Here is a 27,628-nt window from a genome sequence, read left to right as displayed (position 1 = left end):
GACAGAGGGATGGTATGCAGTGTAGGATGGATGGTGAATGAGGAATTGTGGTTGCGGTAACTGGTATTGCATTTGAATAAATTCTTCAGGTACAGCATTGTAGAAAGGAGCTCAGTAAGTTGCCTCCTCCTATTCCTCCTCTTCCTGCTCCTCAGATTCTCACCTGGTGGCAAGGGCTGTCCTCTCGATGGCAATCCTGTGCAGCATGCAGCAGACCACCACGAATCATGAGACCCACTTAGCCGAATACTGCAGGGCTCTTCCAGGCATTGGAATCGTTGCTTCAGCATGCCAATGGTCTCCTCTATCACATTTCTTGTGGCAGCATGGCTTTCATTGTACGCATGCTGCGCACGTGTGTGGGTTGCAAACTGCAGTCATGAGCCACATGGTCAGCGGATAGCCCGTTACCCAGTAATCGCCTTTTGGTTTGCTGGGAGGGCCAAAATGTACATGGCACAGTGGACTGCTACAAAATGAAGGCATCATTTCTGCTGCCAGACACTGACCTGCATGGGGCACTGCCCATGGTCACACAGCAGCTAGATATTGAGGGAGTGGAATCTCTTTCGGTTCTGGTAGATGGCAGAGTTAACATGCGGTGCATACAAAGCAATGCATATGCAATCAATGGCATCCCACACTATGGGGAGGTCTGTAATCCTAGGAAACTTTCATGCTAGCTCCACCTGCTTAGCTCTGGAAAGACAGAATGAGATGATGTTAGCTGCCCATGAATAAAGAGCTTTAGTCACCTCTGTAATGCAACAGTGGTCAGCAAATTGCACAATTTTGCACCCAGCCAGAAGAGCAAGAGTGTCGCTGGCCCTGAAAAAGGTGAGTGGGGTTTCGGGCATCGCCAGGGACAGTCGGCTGGGCCCTGGTGAGGGGGTTGGGGTCGATCGTGAGGACAGGCACAGGGTGCCCGATCAGGAGAGGCCCCCACAAGCCCGCAAGGAGGCTGCCAGGTTTTACTGGGTGGCCTTCCCAGGTGGCAAAGTACCTGGCCACCACCGGTAATATACCAGCAGTAATGGGAGGAGGCCTTTAAGTGGCAATTAATTGGCCACTTAAGGGCCTCAATTGGCCTGGGGCGGGCAGGCTGTTTGCCACCTCCCGCACTGCTGATAAAATGGCCTCCCACTCGATTTTACGTGCAAACCCCCGCCTTCAGCCCGTTCATGGGTTTGCGGGGTGGCGTAAAATTCCGGCCTATGTTGCAGCTCTAAAAGAAGTGCACTACCGAACCAAATTTCTCACTCATGAGTCCAAATTCTACCATTGCAGTTTGAGAGTTTGAACTCAGTTTAAAAAGAAATCTGGAAATAAAAATGATTTTTTTTTGGAAAAACCCACTCCTAGTGATCAGAGTTGCAACCTGGGAACTGGATTTTACCTTGCTGTCAGTGAGGCAGTGACATGTGAGATGGGGGAGTTATAAGCAGAAGGCAGAAAGCCTTTAACAGTGACATTTTTAAAAAGTTTATTGATTTAACTATTTATATAACTTTGTCTAAGGAACTAAATTCTGATTTTAAGACATTGTAAATTTTAGCAGTGAATTTCATATCAGAATCACAAAAGCACAGGAGGCCATTCGTGGCTCTTTGAAAGAGCTATCCAATTAGTCCCACTACCCTGCTCTTGAATCACAGCGCTGCAAATCTTTCTGCTTTGATATCCAATTCCCTTTTGAAAGTTACTACTGAATCTGCTTACACCACCCTTTCAGGCAGTGAATTCCAGATCATGACAACGTGCTGTGTCATTAAAAAAAATCTATTTTCCACCCAGTCTTTTGCAAATTATCTTAAATCGATGCCCTTTAATTACTGACCTTCTTGCCGTGGAAACAGTTTTTCTTATCTACTCTATCAAAATCTTTTACAATTTGGAACACCTCTATTAAATCTTCCTGTAACCTTCCCTGCCATAAGGGGACAATCTCAGCTTCTTTAGTCTCTCCAACTAACTGAAGTTCCTTATCCAGAGTATTATTCTCGTTAATCCCCTTTCACTACCGACATCCTTCCTAAAGTGTGGAGCCCAGAATTGGCTACAGTACTCCAGCTGGGGCCTAACCAGTGAATTATAAAGGTTTAGCATAACTTCCTTGTTTTTGTATTTTATTTATAAAGCCATTCCAGATGCTTTTTTTTTTAAACAACCTTATCAACTTGTCCTGCCACCTTCAATGATTTGTATATACAAACTCCCAGCTCTCTGTTTTTATACTTCCTTTAAAATTGTACCATTTATTTTATATTGCCTCTCATCATTCTTCCTTCAAAAACACATCACTTCATTGCATTAAATCTCATCTAACATATATCCTCCCGAAATCTGCTACGGTCCTCCTCATTGTTTACTACATTTCCAAGTTGTATGTTATTTACAAGCATTGAAATGATGCCATGTATTTCCAAGTCCAGGACATTAATAGAGTTGTTGCCCTAATACTGATCCCTGGAGGTCATCACCGTATACTTCCCTCCAGTCTGATAGACAACTCTTCACCGCTACTCTCTGCGTCATAGCCAATTTTGTGTTCACCCTACGATAGCCCCTTTAATCCCATCAACTTAATTTGCTAACAAGCCTATTAGGTGGCACTTTATCGAACGCATTTTGAAAGTCCAAATACACATCAACTGCACTACCTTTATCAACCCTCTCCATTATTTAATAGAAGAACTCAGTCAAGTTTGTCAAACACAATTTGCCTTCAACAAATCCATGTTGGCTGTCATTTATTAACCCATATTCTTCCAAGTAACAATTAATTTTGTCCTGGATTATGGTCTCGAGAAGTTTCCCCACCACGGATGTTTATTCGACTGGCCTATAGTTGCTGATTATAATTTAAACTTATTTAGCTATAATTACAATGCATAATTTAAACAGTAAATATGTGTATTAGTAATTCTGAGAATTTATAATTAGAAGCTTGCTAATGCATTATGCCTAACAGTCATTAATATTAACGTGTTCTGTTCTGTTTACCATTTAATCCATCAAGAATGCACTTTGCATGAAAATCATAAGGGCTAAAACGAGAAAATACAATTATAATTATTATACACTGCTGTGTTGAAACAGGGGCAGCACTTGTTTTCATTACTTTTCGTTTTCATGCCTAGCAATTTGACAGCAAGTGGCTTCCAGTAAATCAGCAGGGCCACAATCAACTGAGTCATTGCATCGTAGGGAGGGAGATAAGTTCAGCATGTCTTCCTGTAATACCTCCTGTTCCTTCAGTGATTGCAACTTTTCTGCATCCAATGAGCTATTTTCAAAAACCATTAATACAATCATAGCCCTTCTGGGGCTGAAACTGATTTTGTTCCATGCAACTCACATTCTACAATCTGAAAGAACACTTGGGAAAGATGAAATCCAGTGTCAAAAATATGACGGACTTAATGTGAAATTTTTAAACATTTGTCAACTTTTGTGCTTATCAAAATTCTATTGTGGTGTGAAGTGAAATTTTTAAACTTTAAAATGTAAAGTTCTGCAGCTCAGGGTCATAGTCCATACATCAGAAACACACTACACTCCTCCCATTGTTGTATCCAATTGTTTTAAAAGGATAATAGAAGAATTTTCACCTTGGCTACTCCACTCTGACGGGAGCCAGGAACAGAATCTGATTGAAGATATATACATCCATCAGGCAGATATTCGAACAAATTATTGGTTGCTCTGATTCAGATCCAGACAAATCAAGGGCTGCATTACAGCCCTGTTAGCATCTCCAAGATTATTGTTATCTGCTGCATGCTCCATAACTTTGCCAGTCAAAAAGGCCTAATTAAGGAATAGGTGCCAGAGAAAGCCCAGCATAGGTAAGGCTAGATCACGACACTGATAAAGACCCAGAGGATGTCACTATGGAAACAAAAGCTGAAATGCTCAGAAGAAACCGTGACCTAATTGCCTGAACCACCCATAGAATCAACAGTCCTGTCTGCATGTGCACAATACAACGGCCCACTTTCACAGCACTGCTCTCTTCACTGCCGTGAGCATGACTTTATTCTATACCATCAATCTCTGAACAAAGTGGTAACAAAGCTAGGACCGATTCATTGCACTATAAATGCTCAGTTGTTCAGTGTAGTGTCTAGTGTCTTTTAACACAGTGCTTCCCCTTGGTAACAGTATACAACCTGCATCTTCTCAAACCTATTCCAGTGCTCTTTATTGATGTTTTTCCAGTGGGAGAACTAAGTGAGGTGGTTGACTGCTGGTTGTCAGTAGCATCCTTGGGGTTTGAGATAACCTTGTGCTGGATCACAAGATGGAACCTGTAGTCCAGCAAAAGTCACTGTCTTTGGGAGAAGGGCAGAGAAAAGATTAAAATCAGTAAATGAAGAATGTATTTGACTTCAGTGAGGGTGTTAACTAAGAGCTGCCGTACATCACCTGGAGGACAAATAAACAAGCTGTAACAATGAGTAGGCAATGTGAAGTGGAAACTGTGGTTAATTCACCCTTGGACTCCTCTCTCACAAAATGTCGTCTATCCCACTCTTTAAACATAAGAATTTAACAATACCACAGATTAAGTCATCTTAAAATCATAGGATTCTGCAATGCCTGTTTATATTAAAGTTCTCCCCTGAGGCATATTTAAAAGGAAATTCTCCTCTGATGTGTGGCATTACTTCATTCATGTGCCCTGACCTGCAAAGTTACATCAAAGTTGGATCTATTTTTGAAGTACTGTACATGCTCAGCAGGTTTAGCACTGCAGGCTGCAAAAGTTCCAAACAAGTGTGCTATGATTAGTGGAAAATATTTTAAAATGATAAACAAAATGAAAAAATGTTTGTACTTTATCTGAAACATCGAAATAATTTTCGTATACAATGAATTACTGGGATGGAGGAACATGCCTTTGGCTTAGTGGTAACATTCCCGTCTCAGAGACAGAAACTCCATACGTCCCTAGGAGGTGGAGCTTTACATTCTGGGTTGACATCCAGTGGGATACACACGTCTGATGGGTGTGGATGGCCTCCCACATTGTGTGGGTTGTGGTAATGTGGTAGCCCATAAAACCCTCCCAGCGTATGGGACGTAGAGAGACTAGGGGCTAAATTGGATAGCCCATGAAATCGGGCACAGGGATCACACTGTGCAATTACCTCACACCCAGTCAAAGTGGATGCAGGCAGTATGCAAAGTGGGTACCAAGTTTGTGTGAGGCTAGCACCACTTAAAGCTAGCCTGCACTACTAAAGCCAGACTGCAACTCTTAAAGGGGAGGTGCATCTGGCTGCCAAAGAGGCTGAGACTGCTCGAAGAAGAATGGAAGTCCAGGAGGAAGCTGCAGAAATGAAGCAACAGACCAGAGGGCTTGCAAGAGAGGTTCTCGGACGTCAAACTGAAGGCCTTGGAGGTCAACAGAAGGAGAGAGATTCTCTTTCCTCAGGGGGCCAGGAGTCCCTCCACTCAAGTGCTGTGAAGACTGTGGGGAGCAGGTAGCTGTAGCAGTCAATGCCTGCAGTTTAGCCTCAAGGACCTGGATGCAGTGCTGAAAGAAGTTTTCTGAACTCAGATCAGTGGTCAAAGTCAGTGAATGCAACCTCACATGCCATATCCTACCAACTGCACTACTAGTCTCACACACACCGCTCTATTCACCAAACCCCCTTCACTTGCCTACCAGCAATCTCTATCAACAATGACTAATTCCTCACCCCATCTTACAATTTGCACACACTGCCAGCTATTCAACTGTGGCAGGCACATCACCCAAACACATTGCACCACACTCACTGACACACTTCCATCTCTCTTGCAGGACAATAGGCAGCAGCAGCTAATCAGTGGAATTGGGGGCTGGGGTAGGGGGCAGGCACAACTGCATGTGCTGAGACCCATGGAGGAGATGGTGCTTTGAATAATTGGAGTGGCCCATGGAGGGTGGTGCTATGTTCCTGCCGAATGCACATTCTCAAAAACCACTTCACCCTCAGCCTGCAATCGGTTATGTTTAGTTTAGTTTAGTTTAGTTTAGAGATACAGCACTGAAACAGGCCCTTCGGCCCACTGAGTCTGTGCCGACCATCAACCGCCCATTTATACTAATCCTACGCTAATCCCATATTCCTACCACATCCCCACCTGTCCCTATATATTTCCCTACCACCTACCTATACTAGGGGCAATTTATAATGGCCAATTTACCTATCAACCTGCAAGTCTTTGGCATGTGGGAGGAAACCGGAGCACCCGGAGGAAACCCATGCAGACACAGGGAGAACTTGCAAACTCCACACAGGCAGTACCCAGAATTGAACCTGGGTTGCTGGAGCTGTGAGGCTGCGGTGCTAACCACTGCGCCGCCCATTATGATGTACAATGTGCGGATGATGTAACCATGCACCTCTTGCTTTCAGCTAGTGTTAGCTGTGGCTCAGTTGGTAGCACTCTTGCCTCTAAATTATAAGGTGTTGGGTTCAAATCCCACTCCAGAGCTTGAGCACCAAAATCAGAGCTGCACTGTTGAAGGTGCTATCTTTTGGATGAGATCTTAATCCAAGGCCACATCTGCTTGCTTGAGTGGATGTAAAAGATGCCATGGCATGATTTCAAAGAAGAGCAGGGGAGTTATCCCCGGTGTACTGGCCAATGTTTATCCCTCAATCAATGACAGATTATGTGGTCATTATCAGATTGCTGTTTGTGGGAGTTTGCTGTGCGCAAACTGGCTGCTGCATTTCCTGCATTACAACAGTGACTGCACTTCAAAAAGTACTTCATTGGCTGTAAAACGCTTTGAGACATCCGGTAGTCGTGAAAGGTGCTACATAAATGCACGTCTTTCTTTCTTTACCCCACAACTTCTCTCACCCCTACCCTGCTCTTGTGCATTTATGCTTTCAGATATCCAAGAATTGCTGCCTGGCCAACAAGTGGTGTGGGAGGCCAAATGCCTAGAGGGATAAGAGACTGAGGAGAAAGAAACACTGTCATTCAATCTGACACTCGAAGCCACCAGCTCAGAAACTGGCAGCTCATGAAATTTAGAGAGTAGCACAGATGCAGGATCTGCACGTGGTAAGTCACCATGCATAAGTGGCCTGCAGGCAGGGCAGGGGGAAAGGATAGTGCGAATGCCAGATCCCAGGAGGGGCAGGTGGCACATGATGTTCTGCTACGGAGGTCTCAGATAAGGACTTTGATGGGTGGCATCCAGAAAAAGGCTAATGGGCAAGCACATAGAAATGCTTGATGCATTGGCAGGCCTGCCAGAAAGCCTGATGTGACTATCAAGGAAGATGTAGTCTATCTCCAACTTGGCACAGGACTTTATAGAGCTTGGAGCCCATTTTTTCCAGTGTGGAAATGGTGGCAAACTCCATGAGAACACTGGCAGACCCAATCATCATGCAGTGTCTGACAGCCAATGTTTCAGCTTCCATTGCAGTACAAGCAGAAGCCACACAACATCTGAGTGCTGCAGTGGAAGCTTAGACTGAGGTTATGAAATCTCAGCTTGTTGCCATGCGAGCCCAGCTTGGTGCCATGCAGGCTCACATTGCCATCACGGCTGCAGGTAACAGTGCTCAAAGGGGCTTGCAAGCTCACCCAGTGCAGTAATCTGTCCTCCAACAGATTACTAGGATTGCTGAGGCGACACCCCGGGTAGTGGCAGTGGGTCCGTGGAGCATGAACTTGCTCTCCACCTTCAGGATGACAGCAAGTTCATGCCCCCATCACCGCCAGTCCACCAGTGTCCTTGCTGTCACCTGTCAGCCAGCCCAGACTGCTGCCGCTCAAGCCAAGGTGGTGTAATCTGAAGCAGGACCTTCCAGGCCCACAGCTGCTTGACAGCGTCCTGCAAGGTTATCTGCAGTCGCCCCAGTGAAAGTCAGCAGCCTTCCACTAGTCATACTGCAGCCACTGGGATAGCACTGCATATGTGCACTAAGCCAGGCAAAGACACCCACAAGACATGCACTACGGGAATGCACAAAGGTGATTTGTTGAGTCTTGTGTATGGATTATTTTGTTGATAAAGTTGGTATGGACTCGTTGCTCTGTAGTGCCTTTTATTTCAGGATTGTTTTCAAGAGGACGGTCAATTGGTCCATGACAGAGGGATGGAAAGGTGGGGAACTGTTGATCAATGGGGATCTGAGATTTTATTCAGGGGAACCAGAGTCGAATGATGCCCTAATAGACAGCCCATCTTGAGCTTGGATGTGCCAGCTGCCTCCTCCCTCCCTCCCTCCTCCTCCTGTGGTGCTGGTACTGGAGGGCTCCTCCAGAGTAGTTGAGGCAGCAGAACCGTTGATTCAGTATCCTGATTGTCTGCTCGATGATGTTAGATTAGATTAGATTAGAGGTACAGCACTGAAACAGGCCCTTCGGCCCACCGAGTCTGTGCCGAACATCAACCACCCATTTATACTAATCCTACACTAATCCCATATTCCTACCAAACATCCCCACCTGTCCCTATATTTCTCTACCACCTACCTATACTAGGGGCAATTTATAATGGCCAATTTACCTACCAACCTGCAAGTCTTTGGCTTGTGGGAGGAAACCGGAGCACCCGGAGAAAACCCACGCAGACACAGGGAGAACTTGCAAACTCCACACAGGCAGTACCCGGAATCGAACCCGGGTCCCTGGAGCTGTGAGGCTGCGGTGCTAACCACTGCGCCACTGTGCCGCCACTGTTCCTCGTGGCAGCATGGCTCCTATCACATAAGTGGTAGCCACGTGTGGTGGGGTTGTGGAGGGGAGTCAACAGCCAGGTGTAGAGCAGATAGCCCTTGTTGCCAAGCAGCCACCTTCTGGTTCGACGTGGTGGCTGAAGATTGCTGAAACAGTGAACTGTCACGGGATGAATGAATCATTACTGCCGCCAGTAGCGGACATTCACCAGTGTGATCTGCTGGGTGTGGTCACATATAACTGCACAGTGAGTAAGTGGCACCCTTTGCAGTTTTGGTATAACTCACTATTGAGATGTGGTGCCCGCAAAGCCACGTGTGTGCAGTCAGAGCACCCTGCATGGGGAAGCCAGTTATCCTGGCAAAGCCATGTGTATACTCCACCTGCTTCTCTGATTAGAGAAAGCAAGAAGTAACTTCTCCTGGTATACAGGGCCTCTGTCAGCTCCCGGATTCAATGATGGACGGCAAACTGTAAGATATTTGCTGTGTTGTCACTTCTAGCCTGGAAGGATTTGCTTGCGATGAAATTGAAGGTGATGTTCACCTACATGGCCACTGGCAGCACCATCCTTGCCCTGCTCTGGGGCGACAGTCTGGTTGCCAGAAGCAGCATGGTTGTGCACCTTTTTATTGAAGTACAGCCACTGAAAACACTATTCCTGACTTAGGTGCAGGTAGGAGATATGCTCCCTGAAGAACCTAGGTGGATAAGGCCTCCTACTGAAAGTCCTTATCCCCCTGCGAGCAGTTTATCTTCTTTGCTGCCGCTGCTCCATCTCCCTCTGATGCTGCAGCCCAAGGGGTTTGCAACTATAGCCCATAACTGGGAGCAATTGGTGTGTTCAGAGCCCTTGCAAGGAATCAATGCCTTCCCCATGTACAGCACCACTCCCTGCAGACTTTACCATCTTTTATGAACTCCTCCAAACACCCAATACTTTCAAAAACACAGCAAGAGCCAGTAGAAAGTAATTAACATCCAACCTCCAAGTTGGATGAGCCCTTTAAATAGCACTGGTGTGGGGTTGGGCGTCCCTTGTGCTTCTGAACACATGTTCAGCTGTGTGTGTTTAAGAGGGTGTGAACTAAAGCAGTGAGGTCGAAAATGGCAGGTCAGGCATCAAACTAGCTTTAAAAGTTGACTGATGTCATGATATGCATACTCTGCATACTTCCAGTGCACGCACATAACCCCTGCGTTAACACTCTCAGCAAGATGGCGTTCGGCGTGGGCGGCATAGATGCCATTTCTTCACTGAAACTATTGGGGCTATGAAACCAAATTTTGCAGCCACTGTATATCAATACTACTGTGCTCAATGCTCCATTAAAATTTTCATTGTTCCACCTAAGCACCAGATACTTTATCCTCCCTATTTTGGAATCAAGACTCATCCCACAGTCTCCTACTGGAACTCACTCTATCCCCAGGCCTTAAAAGTATGGATCACCTCACCATCTGGCATTCCCTTCTTCCAATAATCTACAGTAGGGTTGTCCAACCTTTTCGTGCGGGGAACCACATTACAATTTTGTTTACATAGTGAGCCGGTGAGATAATTTTGGTAAACATAGAAGATAGGAGCAGGAGTAGGCCATTCGGCCCTTCCAGCTTGCACCGCTATTCAATATGATCATGGCTGATCGTCCAAACTCAGTACCCTGTTCCCGCTTTCTCCCTGTATCCCTTGATTCCTTTAGCCCTAAAACTATATCTAACTCTTTCTTGAATATATTTAATGATTTGACCTCAACTGCTTTCTGTGCGAGAGAATTCCACAGGTTCAGCACTCTCTGGGCGAAGAAATCCCTCCTCATCTCAGTCCTAAATGGCTTACCCCTTATCCTTAGACTGTGACCCCCTAGTCCTGGACTCCCCCATCATCAGGAACATGTAGAGAAATTTGTTTTCAAAATTAACTACCTGTTCATAACAGAAATTCATAACAGAATCAGCATGGTTTTGTGAAAGGGAAATCACCTTTAACCAATTTATTGGAGTTCTTTGAAGAAGATTCACCAGGATGTTGCCTGGGCTGGAGCATTTCAGCTATGAAGAGAGACTGAAAAGGCTAGGGTTGTTTTCCTTAGAGCAGAGCAGGCTGAGGATGGACGCGATTGAGGTATGCAAAATTATGAGGGGCATTGATAGGTTACATAGAAAGGACCCTTTTCCCTTAGCTGAGGGGTCAGTAACCAGGGGGCATAGCTTTAAGGTAAGGGGCAGGAGTTTTAGAGGGGATATGAGGAAAACTATTTTCATCCAGAGGGTGGTTGGAATCTGGAATACACTGCCTGAAGACGTGGTAGAGGCAGGAACCCTCACAACATTTAAGAATTACTTAGTTGAGCACTTGAAATGCCATAGCATACAAGGTTAGGGGCCAAGTGCTGGAAAATGGGATTAGAATAGTTAGGTGCTGTATGGCCGGCACAGACACGATGGGCCGAAGGGCCTGTTTCTGTGCTGTATAACTCTATCCTTCCTGCATCTAGCCTGTCCAGTCCTGTTAGAATTTTGAAGGTTTCTATGAGATCCCCTCTCATTCTTCTAAACACTAGCGAATACAAGCCTAATCGACCCAATCTCTCTTCATACTTCAGTCCTGCCATCCCAGAATCAGTCTGCACTCCCTCCATAGCAAGAACATCTTTCCTCCGATAAGGAGACCAAAACTGCATACAATACTCCAGATGAGGTCCCACAAAGGCATTGTATAACTTCAGCAAGACATCCTTGCTCCTGTACTCGAATCCTCTCACTATGAAGGCCAACATACCATTTGCCTTCTTAACTGCTTGCTGCACCTGTATGCTTACTTTCAGTGACTGATGCACAAGGACACCCAGGTCTCGCTGCACCTCCCCCTTTCCCAATCTATCGCCGTTCAGATGATAATCTGCCTTTCTTGCTTTTGCCACCAAAGTGGATAACCTCACATTTATTCACATTATACTGCATCTGCCATGTATTTGCCCACTCACTCAACCTGTCCAAATCACACTGGAGCTTCTCTGCATCCTCCTCACAGCTCACACGCCCACCCCGCTTTGTGTCATCTGCAAACTTGGATATATTACATTTAATTCCCTCATCTATATTATTAATATATATTGTGAATAGCTGGGGTCCTAGCACTGATCCCTGTGGTACCCCACTAGTCATGGCCTGCCACTCGGAAAAAGACCCGTTTATTCCCACTCTTTGTTTCCTGTCTGCCAACCAGTTCTCTATCCATGTCAGTAACTTACCCCCAATCCCATGTGCTTTCATTTTGCACGCTAATCTCTTATGTGGGACCTTATCAAAAGCATTTTGAAAGTCCAAATACGCCATATCCACTGTGAGACAAAGGCATTAAAAATTTATGTTACTATTAATCAAAACAACAACAAATGTGTATTTTTGTGAAGAAACTTTAGATGAGAAGATTAATTTATTGGCATACTTTCTCATCAGTATTTTGGATACTGATTTAGTGAGATATCTGGCATTATTTTGCTTGCACAAGTAGTCAATGTTTGTCCGCACATTTGTTGTAGTGATACAGAGTATTCCGAATAGATGTCCATCTGTCAGGAGTGATCTTCATCACTCTCTCTCTCTGTGCTGCACCCCCTCTCTCTGTTCCCCTCTCCCTCTCTGTCCCTTCTCTCCCCTCTCCCTCTCTCTGACAGTTGCAGGGAGCAGGAGAGCTCAAGCTTTGTGGTTGATCAGTTTTTAAAAACATCGCGCTGTCAGTTTCACAGCAGTCAGGTGCTCAAAGCGGGAAAAGCAGTTTCTGAACTTTGGCCAGCTTCGGGCTTTTCCAGTAGGCTTTTAAAAAAATGTCGGAACCTGCCAGAAAACCCCAAAGCTGTCCGAAGTTCAGAAACTTCTGTTCCCCCTCTGAGCACCTGTCAGCTGTGAAACTGCTTTTAAAAAGCTGGTCTGAAAGAAGAAGATAATGGAAAATTTCTCATCTCTGAAATACATCCACGAGCCGGATGGAAACTTTTGGCAGGCCAGATCTTGGCCCACGGGTTGTGTCTTGGACAACCCTGATCTCCAGGCTTTCAAAACCAGAGCTTGGGGTCACCTAACCACTACTTCTTGATTCACCTTGTCCATCCTCCTTTACTTTGCACTGCAGGCCTTGGGTCTTTACCTAGGCCCTAGAATTTTTCTCCATTCATTTCACAGTATATTTTAAATGTTTTCCGAATAGAGTCATGCAAACTGCAGGGGACCAGTAAAATATAAAGGGTGAGAGCAGAGCACTGTTTTTAGAATCAGAGGCCTGTGGAACCACACAACTCTATTGCACTCAGTTTTAAGGAAATTTGCAAGCCTGACATTTAAAGAGTGTTAATCTGAGTTCTTTTTGCCTTCAGTCTGGTTCAGTAAATATACCGAGTCGGATGTGTAGGTAAAATCAATTACTTTATTTGCGCAGTCGCCAGCGGACTTACTCTGAGAACAGCGGCACTGACTCCACCAGAGTCTGTCGGGTCCCCCCCCAGAGTAAGTGAAGTTTGTGATACAGGTACTACTGTTTATACATTAAGATTCATGCTACACCTCCTTGTTTAACCAATCAGTGCGGTACAATTCGACTTCACCCACGTGGTGACATGCAGTACATCTGTTACTGAGGTTACAATACACTCCATTCTCAATACATACTTGTTACTAATAAAATATTGTTTTGTATCAGCAAGATTAAAAGAAAACAGACATTAAGACAATTAGCAAAGGAAGAGGAGTTAGAAACAAGATACTGCTTTTGCTTCCCACAATTGTCATAAGTCCTGGGATCCTGTAATCTCTATCAAGTCACATCATGAAGTAACACCAAGCAGCAACAGTATACAGTGATAGTGTGGCCTTTCATTCCTTATCATCACTCACACAGGGATGGCCAGCATCTCTCACAGGAATCCATTTGTTCCAAACCACAAGGAGTCACACAATCAAGTCATGAATGAACAAATGTCCTTGCAATTACCAGTGCCTGTATGTTTATACGATCTCACACTCTCAGCCTTTACTTTTAACTATTTCATTGCAGTTTCTCAAGCTTTAAATCATTTCATCAGAGCTCAGCAAAGTGACTACTCCTAACTTGGCTATATTTCCCATCTAGCATAGTGCCATGCCTTTCTGCTCACTTCCACAAGAGAACAAATTAGAGGAATTTTTGTCTTCTTCAATCTTTGATGCTGCTTCTTTATGACTCAGCTGGAAAAAACATTGTGCAAGGAACTCCTTTACAAAATAGATTCACTGTTGAATTCTATTTAACACAAGAGGAGTGCACAGAAATAAACAGAGTGAGAGGCATATATAGTGAGATTTTATGGTACAGTATTTACTATTTTATCCCTGCAGCATTGCTGGCTGACATGAAAAGATCTTTGATCTCACTCCAGAAAGAGATCAAAGGGAGGGAGGCCAAAGGCCGAGCTGAAAAGGTGAGTTGTTAGGGGATTTTGAAGGCAGAGAGGGCAGGAGTAGGACAAAGAGGCTTTAGGGTAAACGCCCAAGGCAACGGCTGAAAGTTTTGCCTTCAATAATGGAGCAAAAGAAATGAGGATCAAGTTGTAATCCTGAGTCAAAGAGAATTCAGGCAGTGGTGTATAACTCAGATAGGAAGGAGTGAAGCTACAGCAAGGATCTGAAAATGAGATCAAGCTGTCTCAATCATTTTGGTTTAAAAATGTGACCTAGATTGATGTGGCTGAGTCTTGTAGTCAGAAGGGAATGGTGCTGGACATTTGCAAAGAGTTGAGTGCAGTTTGAAAGCCTTTGAGCAGAAATCCTCTCATTCATGGGAGCTATAGTTGCAGTCCCTCTTGAGCTGCAGCATGATAGGGACATGCAGCACAGGTAGCAGAGAGGGGAAGCTGTGCACAGAGGGAGGAGGGAGAAGGATCTCAATTGAAGGCCCTACCCACAGGGTATTCAGCCATGAGCAGTGTCTGAGACAGCTACGATCCACCAAGGAGGGGTTCACTGAACTCCAACCAGACCTCCAGCTGCAGAGCGGGGTGAGCATAGCGCTGCCAGTGGCCATCAAGATCACGTCACCATCAATTTCTATGCTTTAGGATGCTTCTAAACTGGAGCTGGCGACATTGTCAAAATTTCACAGTTCACCATGCATCCCTGCATCTGGGAGGTCGCCAAGATCTTGTATGCAAGAAGAAGGGACTTCAAAGCAGAGAGAATCAGGAGCAGCAGGCAAGTGGCACTGCCAGGGTAGCAGGCTCTCAAAGGTGCAGGGAGCCACTGACTGTACATGCATGGCTCTGCAAGGGCCACAACTCAATGGGGAAATGTATTGGAACCGCAAAGGGTTCCACTCCCTTAACATGCAGGCAATGTACGACCAAGTATATTGGTGAATGCCCTCTACGCTGGCAGCAGCCATGATGCTTTTATCCTGCGCAGTCACCAGCTCCCGCCATCTTCAAGCACCACGACGAACTAGAGGGTGGCTGCTTAGTGACAAGGGCTACCTTCTCTACACGCAGCTCAGGAATCCCCTCCACCACCTAATTAAACATGAATACTGCTCGTACAATAAGAGCCATGCTGCGACCAAGAACGTCGTGGAGAAAACCATCAGCATGCTCAAACAACAGTTCCACTGCCTGGACTGCGAGGGGTAGCCCTCTAATTAACTCGCCAGAGGGTGTCTCCAAATTTGTGGTGATCTACTGTGTCCTACACAACCCAGAAATCGTGAGGGCACAGCCCTTGCCACCAGGCCTTTGGTGAGCACCTCAGGACAAGGAAGAGGAGGAGGAGGAAGAGAGGAAGAATCCAGGAGATCATTGTTTTGGAGGGACTATCTGTGAGTGGCTCATGAAATTCCAGCTCCCCTGAAAGCATCTCATTATTGTTGCTGCACAATTTCCCACATTTTCATTTCTCTGCTAGTGTCCTCTTGAACAAAATCCTGAAATAAAAGACACAACAAAAAAATTCCATAGCAACTTTATCCAACACTTCTATCAATACATATAAAACTGAACTATTCACCCTTGTGCATTCCCTTAGTGCTTGTCTTGCGAGTGCCTTAGCCTGGTCTGGTGCTCCTATGCAATGCTAACCGAATGGCTGCAGCATGGCTGGTGGAAGCCTTGTATGCTATGGCGTTTCAAGTGCTCATCTAAATACCTCTTAAATGTTGTGAGGGTTTCTGCCTCAACCACCTCTTCAGGCAGTGTGTTCCCGATTCCAAACATCCTCTGGGTGAATTTTTTTTCCCTCAAATCCCCTCTAAACCTCCCGCCCCTTACCTTAAATCTATGCCTCTGGTTATTGACCTCTCCGCTAAGGGAAAAAGTTTCTTCCTATCTTCCCTATCAATGCCCCTCATAATTTTGTATACTGCAAAGGAGGAGGCCATTTGGCCCATCGAGTCCATGCCGCCTCGCCACAGAGCTATTAATTCAGTCCCACTCCCCTACTCCATCCCCGAAGCCCTGAAAGTATATCTCCTTCAAGGAGCAATCCAATTTCCTTGAAGTCATTAATTGAGTCCGCTTCCACCACCCTTGTGGGCAGTGAGTTCCAGGTCATTACCACCTGCTGTGTAAAAAATTTCTTCCTCATAATGCCCCTGCATCTCTTCTCCAAAACTTCTATCTGTGACCCCCAGTCCTTATACCAGTAGTTAATGGAACTGTTATTTTCTTGTCTAACTTATCTAAGCCTGTCATAATCTTGTATATTTCTATTAAATCTTGTACTCCAGAACTAGCTGTATCCCCTAGCCAAGCTATTCAAGTACAGCTACAACACTGCCATTTACCCGGCAATGTGGAAAATTGCCCAGGTATGTCCTGTACACAGAAAGCAGGACAAATCCAACCCGGCCAACTACCGCCCCATCAGTCTACTCTCGATCATCAGCAAATGATGGAAGGGGTCATCAACAGTGCCATCAAGCGGCATTTGCTCAGCAATAACCTGTTCACTGGCACTCAGTTTGGGTTCCGCCAGGGCCACTCGGCTTCTGACCTCATTACAGCCTTTGTCCAAACATGGACAAAAGAGCTGAACTCAAGAGGTGAGTTGAGAGTGACTGCCCTTGACACCAAGGCAGCATTTGATCGAATATGGCATCAAGGAGCCCTCGCAAAACTGGAGTCAATGAGAATCAGGGGGGAAACTCTCTGCTGGTTGGAGTCATTCCTAGCACAAAGGAAGATGGCTGTGGTTGTTGGAGGTCAATCATCTCAGTCCTAGGACAGCACTGCAGGAATTCCTCAAGGTAGTGTCCTCGGCCCAAACATCTTCAGCTGCTTCATCCATGACCTTCCCTCCATCATAAGGTCAGAAGTGGGGACATTCGCTGATGATAGCACATTGTTCAGTACCATTCACGACTCCTCAGATACTGAAAAAGCCTGTGGCCAGATGCAGCAACACCTGGACAACATCCAGGCTTGGGCTGATAAGTGGCAAGTAACATTCGCGCCACACAAGTGCCAGGCAATGACTATCTCAAACAAGAGAGAAACTAACTACCTTCCCTTGATGTTCAATGGCATTACCATCACTGAATCCCCCACTATCAACATCCTGGGGTTACCATTGACCAAAACTGAACTGGACCAGCCACATAAATACTGTGACTACAAGAGGAGGTCAGAGACTGGGAATTATGTGGCGTGTAACTCACCTCCTGACTCCCAGCGCCTGTCCACCATCTACAAGACACAAGTCATGAGTGTGATGGATTGCTCTCCACTTGCCTGGATGGGAGCAGTTCCAACAACACTCAAGAAGCTTGACACCACCCAGGACAAAACAGCCTGCTTGAGTGGCACCTCATCCACCATCGATGCACAGTGGCAGCAGTGTGTACCATTTACAAGATGTACTGCAGCAACTCACCAAGTCTCCTTCGACAGCACCTTCCAAACCCACGACCTCTACCACCTAGAAGGACAAGGGCAGCAGATGCATGGGAACAACAGCAGCTGCAAGTTCCCCTCCAGGCCACACACCATCCTGACTTGGAAACATATAACTGTTCCTTCACTGTCGCTGAGTCAAAATCCTGGAACTCCCTTCCTAACAGCACTGTTGGTGTACCTACATACAAAAGACTGCAGCAGTTGAAGAAGGCAGCTCACCACCACCTTCTCAAGGGCAAATAGGGATGGGCAATAAATTCTGGCCTAGTCAGCGACACCCACATCCCAAGAACAAATAAAAAAAAGATGCAATGACTTCAGTGATTGCTGTGCCAATAATTCAGAGCACCACCTCCTCCAATGGGCTCAGGCTATGCAGTTGTGCCTGTCTCCTGCTGGTTCTTTGCTGTTCCCTCCTGTTATGGGCCACCTAGTCCTGCACGAGAGAGGGAAGATCTTCAGTGAGTGTCTTGCAATGTGTTTGGGTGATGTGCCTGTGATTGCTAATAGCAGGAAGTATCTGGAAGCTGTGAGCTGTGGGTGTGAGGGTTGCAGCAGTGTTAAGTGTGGGAGGATGACATGGAGCATATGAATGTTAAGCATGAGTTGTGATTGCTAGATGGTTGAGTGATAGGGGTGTGGCACATTTAACAGTGGGTGAGGTTGCTGGTGCTGTGGGTAGGAGATGGCATTTGAAGATCCATTCATTGACCTTGAGTACTCATGAGAGGTCATTGAACATTTTTCAGCGTTGCAGCCAGATTCCTTACATTGACCTCTGTAGCTATCTGCTCTCATTCCCTTCACAATGTATGCGTAGAGGGCCTCCTGGTCCTCTCTGGAATCATGACATCTCTCTTCCTTTCCACCCCCTGGGCTAAGACCTCCAGTGCTGCATCAGAGAACCTGGGAGCCCTCTCACTGGCCTGCTGCTCCACTGCTCCTCTTTCTTCCTGTGAGAAACACATACAAATCAGTTCCAACACCTGTTGTGGCCAGAATGCACCTCCCCTTTAGAAGGTGTAGGCTGGCTTTAAGTGCAGGCCTGCTTTAACCCGTGCTTGCCTCGCACAAACCTGGGCCCCCTGCTGCATGTGCAGCCACTCAGAAGCACATTTAGCACTGGGCTGTATGCCACAATCATGGAGATGAGGAGGCAGCACAATGTTTGCATGCTGCATGCATCACTTCAGTTGGGCAGGGGAGTAATCATGCATCATAATCCCCAAGCCCGAAAACCGACCTTATCCAATTCTTAGCCCAAAGTGTTGCAAACAAAAGATCATAAAGATAGCACCCCTTTAAGAAAACCTCGCAACAGAGGGTCACACAGAATGTGAAAGACAGAAAAGTTCCAAGGATGTGCAAGCTTTCTGTGTGAAAGGGCTTCTACTAACACCTGCTGTTTACAGATATATGTAACACTAAAAGCCTCAGAAGCTGAGCTGCATGTAAGTTCTTGCATGTCTATGAAAAGCATATGACACAAACCATCTACAAAGATTGGGCAAAGGTACAGAATTTGCGTGGCTTCAAATACATTTACATATCCTTTGAAGTGCCAGTTTTAGAACTCTCTTACATTAAAACTAAATAAACTAGATTTATTTTTAATTCCTGGGGAATAAAAGGTCAGCAAACATATTTCAACAAATGTATGATCCCCAATCAACTGGGTTTATGAGTAACACCGTCATTCCCCTCCAAGCTTTCTAGAAAAACCTACCTCAAGCGAGCCGGTGCAAAATAAATTTTGGCTATTTACATCTTCGATTTTAACATTTTAAAATAAAAACGTTTTCTTTGAAAATGTTAAATGCCTGGCACGTTTTGTGTTCCTCAGTATCATTGCTGCATTCCAGAATATCGGCGCCACATTCCTCCAGTATTAGTGCTGTGTTCCTCGCTTAACACTGCTGCGTTCCTTAGTATCACTGCCATGTTCCTCGGTATCCTTGGTTAACACTGCTGCAGTCCTCAGTATCAGTGAAGTGCCCCTCAGTATTAGTGCCATGTTCCTCGGTATCAGTGAAGTGTTCTTCAGTATGTGTCGTGTTCCTCGTTAACACTGATGCATTCCTCAGAATCAGTGAAGCGTTCCTCACTATCAGTGCCATGTTTCTCGGTATCTGTGCTGTGATCCTAAGTATCAGAGTTTGTGTTTCTCAGGGCACAATTTCAAAATTTGCAGCTGACATAAAACTTGGAAGTATTGTCAACTGTGAGGAGAATAGTAATAAACTTCACGAGGACTTAAGATAGGCTGCTGGAATGGGTGGACAAGTGGCAGATTAAATTTAATACAGAGAAGTGTGACGTGATTCTTTTTGATAGGAAAAATGAGGAGTCAATATAAAATAAAGTGTCCAATTCCAAAGAGGGTGCAGGAGCAGAGGGAACTGGGGGGTATATGTGCACAAATCATTGAAGGTGGCAGGGCAGGTTGAGAAAGAAGTTAATAAAGCATACAGGATTCTGGACTTTCTAAACAGAGGTATAGAGTACAAAAGCAAGAAAGTTACGATGTACCTGTATAAAACCCTGGTTCGGCTTCAACTGGAGTATTGTGTTCAATTCTAGGCACCACACTTTAGGAAGGATGTGAAGGCATTAGAGAGAGTGCAGAAAAGATTCACAAGAATGGTTCCAGGGATGAGGAACTTCAGTTACTTGGATAGATTGGAGAAGCTGTGGCTGTTCGCCTTGGAGAAGATCAGGAGGATATTTGATAGAGGTTTCCAAAATCATGCTGGGTCTGGACAGAGTAGATAGGCAGAAAGATCAGGTAGAAGATTGGCTGTCTAGAAAACAGACAGTATGCATAAATGGGTCCTTTTCTGATCGGCAGGATGTGATGAGTGGAGTCCTGCAGGGGTCTGTACTGGGGCCTCAACTTTTTACAATTTATATCAATAACTTAGATAAGGGGAGCAATGGCGTGGGAGCTAAATTTGCATATGACACAAAGATAGGTTGGAAAGTATGTTGTGAAGACAACATAAGGAGGTTGCAGACTGATATAGATAGGTTGAGTAAGTGGGTAAAAATCTGGCAGATGGAGTATAATGTGGGAAAATGTGAAGTTGTTCACGTTGGCAGGAAGAATAAAAAAGCAGAGTATTACTTAAACGGAGAATGACTGCAGAATTCCGAAGCGCAGAGGGATCTAGGTGTATTAGTGCATGAGTCACAAAAAGTTAGTATGCAGGTACAGCAAGTAATAAAGAAGGCTAATAGAATGCTTTCCTTTATTACAAGAGGAACTGAAAATGAAAGTAAGGATGTTATGCTTCAGTTATACAGGGCATTGGTGAGACCACATCTCGAATACTGCGTGCAGTTTCGATCTCCTTATTTAAGGATGTAAATGCATTGAAGGCAGTTCAGAGGAGGTGCACTAAATTGATACCTGGAATGAGTGGGCTGTCTTATGAGGAAAGGTTAAAAAGACTCAGCTGGCTTTCATTGGAGTTTAGAAGAGTGAAGGGAGACTTGATTGAAGTTTATAAGAACCTGAACGCTCTTGACAAGGTGTATGTGGAAAGGATGTTTCCTCTTGTGGGTGAGTCCAGAAGTAGGGGGCATTGTTTTAAAATTAGGGGTCACCCTTTTAAGACAGAGATGAGGAGAAATTTTGTCTGAGGGCTGTGCAGCTTTGGAACTCTCTGCCTCAGAATGTGGTGGAGGCAGGGTCATTGAATATTTTTAAGGCAGAGGTAGATAGATTCATGTTAGGCAAGGGAATCAAAGGTTATCAGGGGGTCGATGGGAGTGTGGAATTCAAGACACAAACAGATCATCTATGATCTTATTGAATGGCAGAGCAGGCTCGAGGGGCCAAATGGCCTACTTCTGTTTTTAATTCGTATGTTGGTAAACTGTTCACTATTGGCAGAAGAGTCAAGAACCAGAGGACACCAATTTCAGGTAATTGGCAAAAAAGCAACAAAACAATGAGGAAAAACTTTTTTTTTTACACAGCACGTGGTTAGAAGCTGGAACACCCCACCTGAGTATGTGGTGGAGGCAGATTCAATCAAGGCCTTCAAAAGAGAATTGGACAAGTATCTGACGTGGAAAAGCTTGCAGAGTTATGGGGTAAAGGCAGAGGAGTCAGATTGGTGAGTGGCTTTTCCGGAGAGCCAGCAGGGACACAATGAGCTGAATGGCCTCCTTCTGTGCTGTAACCATTCTATGATTCTACTCTCTGATTCACATGGTCCATCTCCAACTATTCCCTTCCTTGACTTCTCTGCCTCCATTTCTGGGGATAGACTATTGAACAATATCCATTTGAAGCCCACTATCCCACACAGCTATCTTGACATCTCCTCCCACCCCACTTCCTGTCAGGCATCTATTCCATTCACCCAGTTGCCATTCTTTCACAGAATCGTTGCAGCGTAGGCGGAGGCCATTTAGCCCATCATTTCCACACCAGCTCTCAAGGAGCAATTCCCTCAGTTCCATTCTCCTGCCTTCTCCCCATAACCCTGAATGTTCTTCCTTTCCATATAACTGTCTAATTCCCTTTTAATGCTTCAATTGAACCTGCCTCCACCAAGTTCTCAGGCAGCACATTTCAGACCTTAACGACTCACTGTAAAAGAGTTCTTCATGACTTTTGCTTCTCTTATGAAATACTTTACATCTGTGCCCTCTCATTCTCTATCTACTCTGTCCAGACCCCTCATGATTTTGAATACCTCAATCATATCACCCCTCAGCCTTCTCTTCTCCAAGGAAAACAGTCCTAACTTCAATCTATCTTCATAACTGAAGTTCCTCATCCCTGGAACCATCCACATGAATCTTTTCTGTACTCTGTCCAATGCTCTCACATTTCTTCAAGTGCAGCACCCACAACTTCCTTGCTCTTGTACTCTGTGCCCCTATTAAAGCCCAGAATACTGTATTAACCGCTCTCAACCTGTCCTGCCACCTTCAATGACTTATGCACATATACACCTAGGTCCCTCTGCACCCACTTTAGAATTGTACCCTTTATTCGATATTGTCTCTCCATGTTCTTCCTACCAAAATGAATCACTTCACCTTTCTCTGCATTGAACTTCATCTGCCACCTGTCTGCCCATTCCACCAACTTGACTATGTCCTTTTGAAGTTCTACAATATCCTCCTCAGTTAACAATGCTTTCAAATTTCTTATCATTTGCAAACTTTGAAACTGTGCCCTGTATACCAAGGTCTAGGTCATTAATATACATCAGGAAAAGCAAGGGCCCTGTCCAACATCAATCCCTGGGGAACTCCACTATAAACTTTCCTCCAGCCTGAAAGACATCCATTAACCACTACTCTTTGGCTAAGTGACAGGAAACAATTTCATATCCACATTGCTACTGTCCCTTTTATTCCATAAGCTACAAGTTTGCTCACAAATCTGTTGTGTGGCACTGTATCAAATGCCTTTTGCAAGTCCATGTACACCACATCAACAACATTGCCCTCATCAACCCTCTTACCTCCTCAAAAAAACTCCAAGTTGATCAAACATGATTTTTTCTTAAGAAATCTATGCTGGCTTTCCTTAACGAACTCGCCTTTGTCCATGTGGCTCCCCCTCCCCTCCTCTCTCTCTCTTTTCCTGCGTCTACACTTACTTTAAAAGTGTTCTAATTCTGACGAAAGCTTGACCTCAAACACCAATTCCATTTCTCTCGCCACAGATGTTACCTGACCTGTTCAGTACTTCCAACTTTTTCTGTTTCCATTTTGTTCCAGCATCTGCAGTATTTTGCCTTTGTATTTGTTCTATGAGCACTCAGCACTCGCAACAAATTCCACTTTGATGCCTACAATCTGGCTGAAGGTTTACTGAAGAATGCGGAAAAGATAAGGCCGATAAATGAGAAAGGAAACAGTTTTTAATTAAAATGACTAACGCAAAATTTCTGAAATCCCAACAAGTCCCACGAGACTAACTAATCCCCGCCTCGGGAGATATACCGTCACCTGCACACAAACGCAACTTCCGGCGCGGGATGGCGGCGACACGGAAGCACATGGTACGTGACGTAACCGGTTGGGGCTGGAGCTTGAGTGTTGGTTCGCGCGACCGTTTCGCGTCTAGCAAATTACGATGGTGATAGCGAACCAGAACGATGTGTCCGAGCGGATGCACTCGGACGACTGCATGTGAGTAGCCTTTGCACTCGGTTTCCTGAAATAATTGTGGTAGAGTGTTTCTTTGGTGGGCTGTTGTTTGATTGACAGTTCGGAGACCAATAGCAGGGTGATCCGGTTGCCCAGGTTTCGGCTGCACCAATCAGACTAAGGAGCAGGCGGGACCTGTTGATTTGTTTGTTTGGCTGGGCGACAGGCAGGGCAATTGCATCAGGGCACAGCAGTGGCGGTGCGGGTCTCTGGATACCTGTAAGTGGTTTGTACAGATCAGATCCCTGTATCATTCATGGCGTTTACAGGGTTATAGATCTCTATCAGTACACGCACATGCAGTGATATGGGGATTCTGTTGATGTTTAGTAGATTTATTTCATTTAAAACAAAATACTGCAGGTGCTGGAAATCTGAAATACAAACATTTGCACCACATAAGTGTCAGACATGACTGTCTCCAACATGAGTGAATCAAACCATTTCCCTTTGATATTCATTACCATCACTGAATCCTCCACTATCAATATCCTGGGGGTTGCCATTGACCAGAAACTTAACTGGGCCAGTCATACAAATACTGTGACTGCAAGAGCTGGTCAGTGGCTGGGAATTCCGTGGCTCCTGACTCCCAAAGCCTGTCTGCCATCTACAAGGCACAAATCAGGAGTGTGATGGAATACTCTCCACTTGCCTGGATGAGTGCAGCTCCAGCAACATAGCAAACTCAACACCATCCAGGACAAAGCAGTCCAATTGATGGGCACCCCATTCACCACCTTAAACATTCACTCCCTCTATCACTGTCGCGCAGTAGTAGTGTACTCGCCAATCCTCCTTCAACAGCACCTTCCAAACCTACCACCTAGACAGACAAGGGCAGCAGGCGCATGGGAACCTGCATGTTCCCTTCAAAGTCACAAGCCATCCTGACTTGGAATGATGTGGCCATTCCTTCATTGTCTCTGAGTCAAAATTCTGGAACTCCCTCCTTGCCAGCACTGTGGGTTACCTACACCAGATGGATTGCAATGGTTCAAGAAGGTGGTTCACCATCACCTTCTCAAGAGCATTTAGGGAGGGGTAACAAATGGCCTTGCCAACAACGCTCATCCCATGAAAAAATAAAAAGAATTCTGGAAACGCTCAGCAGATCAGGAGCATCTGTGGAAAGAGAAGCAGTTAATGTTTCAGGTTATCAATTGTGTGGCTCCTCAGTACATTTTTATCTCTGAATCCAGGCTCTTGTGTAAATCATTCTGCTGGACTGGTTGTTATTGTAAATCAAACCTGGATGTGTTTCCAAGTCAGCTTGTTTCTATTGAGTCTTCTAATTTTTCTGAACATTCCTCAAACTAAGCTACTCTGGGAAAAATAGAACTGGTTGTATTTGAACAAGTCTCTGGAGATCATGATGTCATAGCTCATCTGTGTTTAGCATTGACTTTTCCGTTCATTCTGTAACACATCCAGGCAAATAGAAATAAGATTCTTTTCTGAGTGCTCAAAAGATGCAACGATCTTTAGAAATACCAAACAGGGAAAGTACCTCATTCAGACAGGAACAGTCAGGCCTTATAAATGATGCACCAACTTATACAGATAAATGAATAATCATCCATCGTGTGTTTGTTTCCGTGTGTGTATATGTCAGTGCAAAATAACTTGAGAATTGTTTTCAGATACTTCTGTTTACACATTCTGTGCTGTCAGCCTCACAACTCGATGCACAATAAGACATGTTAAAAAGGAGTAGAGCGAAACATACCGTTATTAGTCAGAGTCTTCAGTTAACTCTATTTACTTTTGTCTAGTATACCATAATATCGTGGTCAATCATGGGCTGTGCACTGCTTCATGCTTCTCTTCCTTTATGGTCAGCCCTTCCTCATCATAGAACGATACAGCACAGAAGCAGGCAATTCAGCTCATCGTGCCTATGCCAGCTCTTTGGTAAAGCTGTCCAATTATTTCCACTCCCCCACTCTTTCCCCATAGTAGTTATCCAAATCTGTTTCGAAAGTTGCTATTAAATCTGCTTCCACCACCCTTTCAGGGTAGACTTCATTCTATACAGCTTGTGTTTGTTTTGTTTTGAGGCAGTCCCTGATTTGAAATTGAAACTAAAGGCTCCCATGTTCTGGGAAGTCAAATCCAGGTTAGACAAACAGTCCAGTGACTGAGAACAAACCGTTTTCTTTTAACAAGGACATGTGACTGGAGGTTGCATTTTGGTTTTGACCAGAAGGCTTTTGAGAGTTGAGAAGGACTCTGCAATTGCTGGAAAATTCAGTGAGTTATTGTTTAAAGAGACAGGCTGAGAGCTGCAGTTTTTGTGCTTCAGGAGAAGCTGCTTGCAATTGAAGCAGAATACAAAGCAGCAGTTGGCTGCCGGCAAAGAAGCTTTGACTGAAGGCTGACCTTTGGTGAATGACTTACGGCAGCTGTCTTTGGTGACTGAAATCAGGACGGTAGCGGGCAAGGCCGAGGTTGTTTGAGAGGTGACAAAACCAAACTGTTAAAGGGAATATTGCATCACTGGCTGTCGATGGGACCTTATTACTTCCGTATCTGCATCCTGGAGGACAGAACTTGAAAAACTACCTGAGGAAGATCCTGATATTGTTGTACTGTAGGAGTGCTCAACACCACCTTGCTGATAAGATTGTTCAGAGGATCCGTAAGGACGATCTTTGATGCATCTGCTATTTAACAGGTAGCCCTTAAGATAAATATATCGACTGTGATTTAACTGATAGTTCATGTTTAATTTATTTTGGTTTTGGTTTGCGTGTTAATGTAAAATTTATAAAAGTGAAATCTTGTCCTTTTGGTTTTGATTTCCTAAATTGGGGTCAGTCAGTGGATTCTATTCTTTTCGTTTGTTGGTGGTCTCCACGGGGATCATAACAGCATTCATAACAACTCACTGTATTTAAAAACAATTTCCATGAGTCGTCTCTAGTTCTATTGAATGGGTTCAAATCACACCCCAGAGACTGAAGTAGATAAATCTAGGCTTACACTTCAGTGTAGCTCCTTTGATCTAGATTTATGACAGAAAATTGGCTGCTGTGTTTGCCTACACAACTGACAATGCTTCATAAGTATGTCTTTGATTGTGAAGTGCTTTGTGACAGCCTGAGGTTGCAGAAGGTACTATATAAATGCAAGTTTTTCTTTCTGTATAGTTTATGTCTTATTACACCAGTGAATATGTGGAACTTTGCCATGTGTGTGTGTGTATATATATATTTTGAAGTATAGTAATGTAGCGTGATGCAGCACAGAAAGAGGCCTTTTGGCCCATTGTGCCTGGGCCAGCTCTTTGGTAGAGCTCTCCGCTTAGTCCCATTCCCCTGCTCTTTCTCCAATGCCTTATATGTTTTCTCCCTTCAAGTATTTATCCAATTTCCTTTTGAAAGTTACTATCCAATCTGCTTTCACCACCCTTTCAGACATTCCAGATCACAACAACTCACTGCCTTAAAAAAATATTTCCTCATGTCATCTGATTCTTTTACCAATCTTAAACCTGTATCCTCTGGTTACTAATAATTCTACCACAGAGAACAGCTTCTCCTTATTGACTTTATCAAAGACCTTCATTATTTTGAACACCTCAACCAAATCTCCTCTTGACCATCTCTGCTCTTAAGGAGAACAACCCAGCTTGTTCACATAACTGAAGTCCCTCATCCCTGGTACAATTCTAGAAAATCTCATCTGCATCTATAAGGCCTTGACATCCTTCCTATAGTGTAGTGTCCAGAATTGAACACAATACTCTAGCTGAAGCCTAAAGTGTTTTATAAAGGTCGAGCATAACTTTCTTGCTTTTGTACTTAATGCCTGTTTATTAACAAAGCTGTATG

The 27,628-nt window shown here is 44.7% G+C and overlaps 1 protein-coding gene across 3 annotated transcripts in view; it reads left to right on the top strand.

The window, feature by feature from the left end:
• Positions 1-23,624: 23,624 nt before the first annotated feature.
• Positions 23,625-27,628, top strand: part of r3hdm4 (R3H domain containing 4) — a 28,210-nt gene continuing 24,206 nt past the window's right edge. Inside the window, exons 1-2 of one of the 3 annotated variants that reach the window (XM_068016462.1) lie at positions 23,688-23,774; positions 26,098-26,469. In XM_068016462.1, coding sequence (XP_067872563.1) covers positions 26,450-26,469 — 20 coding nt within the window. In that variant the 5' untranslated portion in view covers positions 23,688-23,774; positions 26,098-26,449. Of the gene's footprint in view, positions 23,775-23,993; positions 24,012-26,097; positions 26,470-27,628 lie in introns of those variants that run through there. The other 2 variants (XM_068016463.1, XM_068016461.1) reach the window with 2 other exon arrangements.

This window comes from Heterodontus francisci, chromosome 36, assembly GCF_036365525.1.
Source record: "Heterodontus francisci isolate sHetFra1 chromosome 36, sHetFra1.hap1, whole genome shotgun sequence".
Classification (NCBI taxonomy): domain Eukaryota; kingdom Metazoa; phylum Chordata; class Chondrichthyes; order Heterodontiformes; family Heterodontidae; genus Heterodontus; species Heterodontus francisci.
Note: the sequence above shows the minus strand (reverse complement) of the source record. Positions and strands in the feature narration are given on the sequence as shown.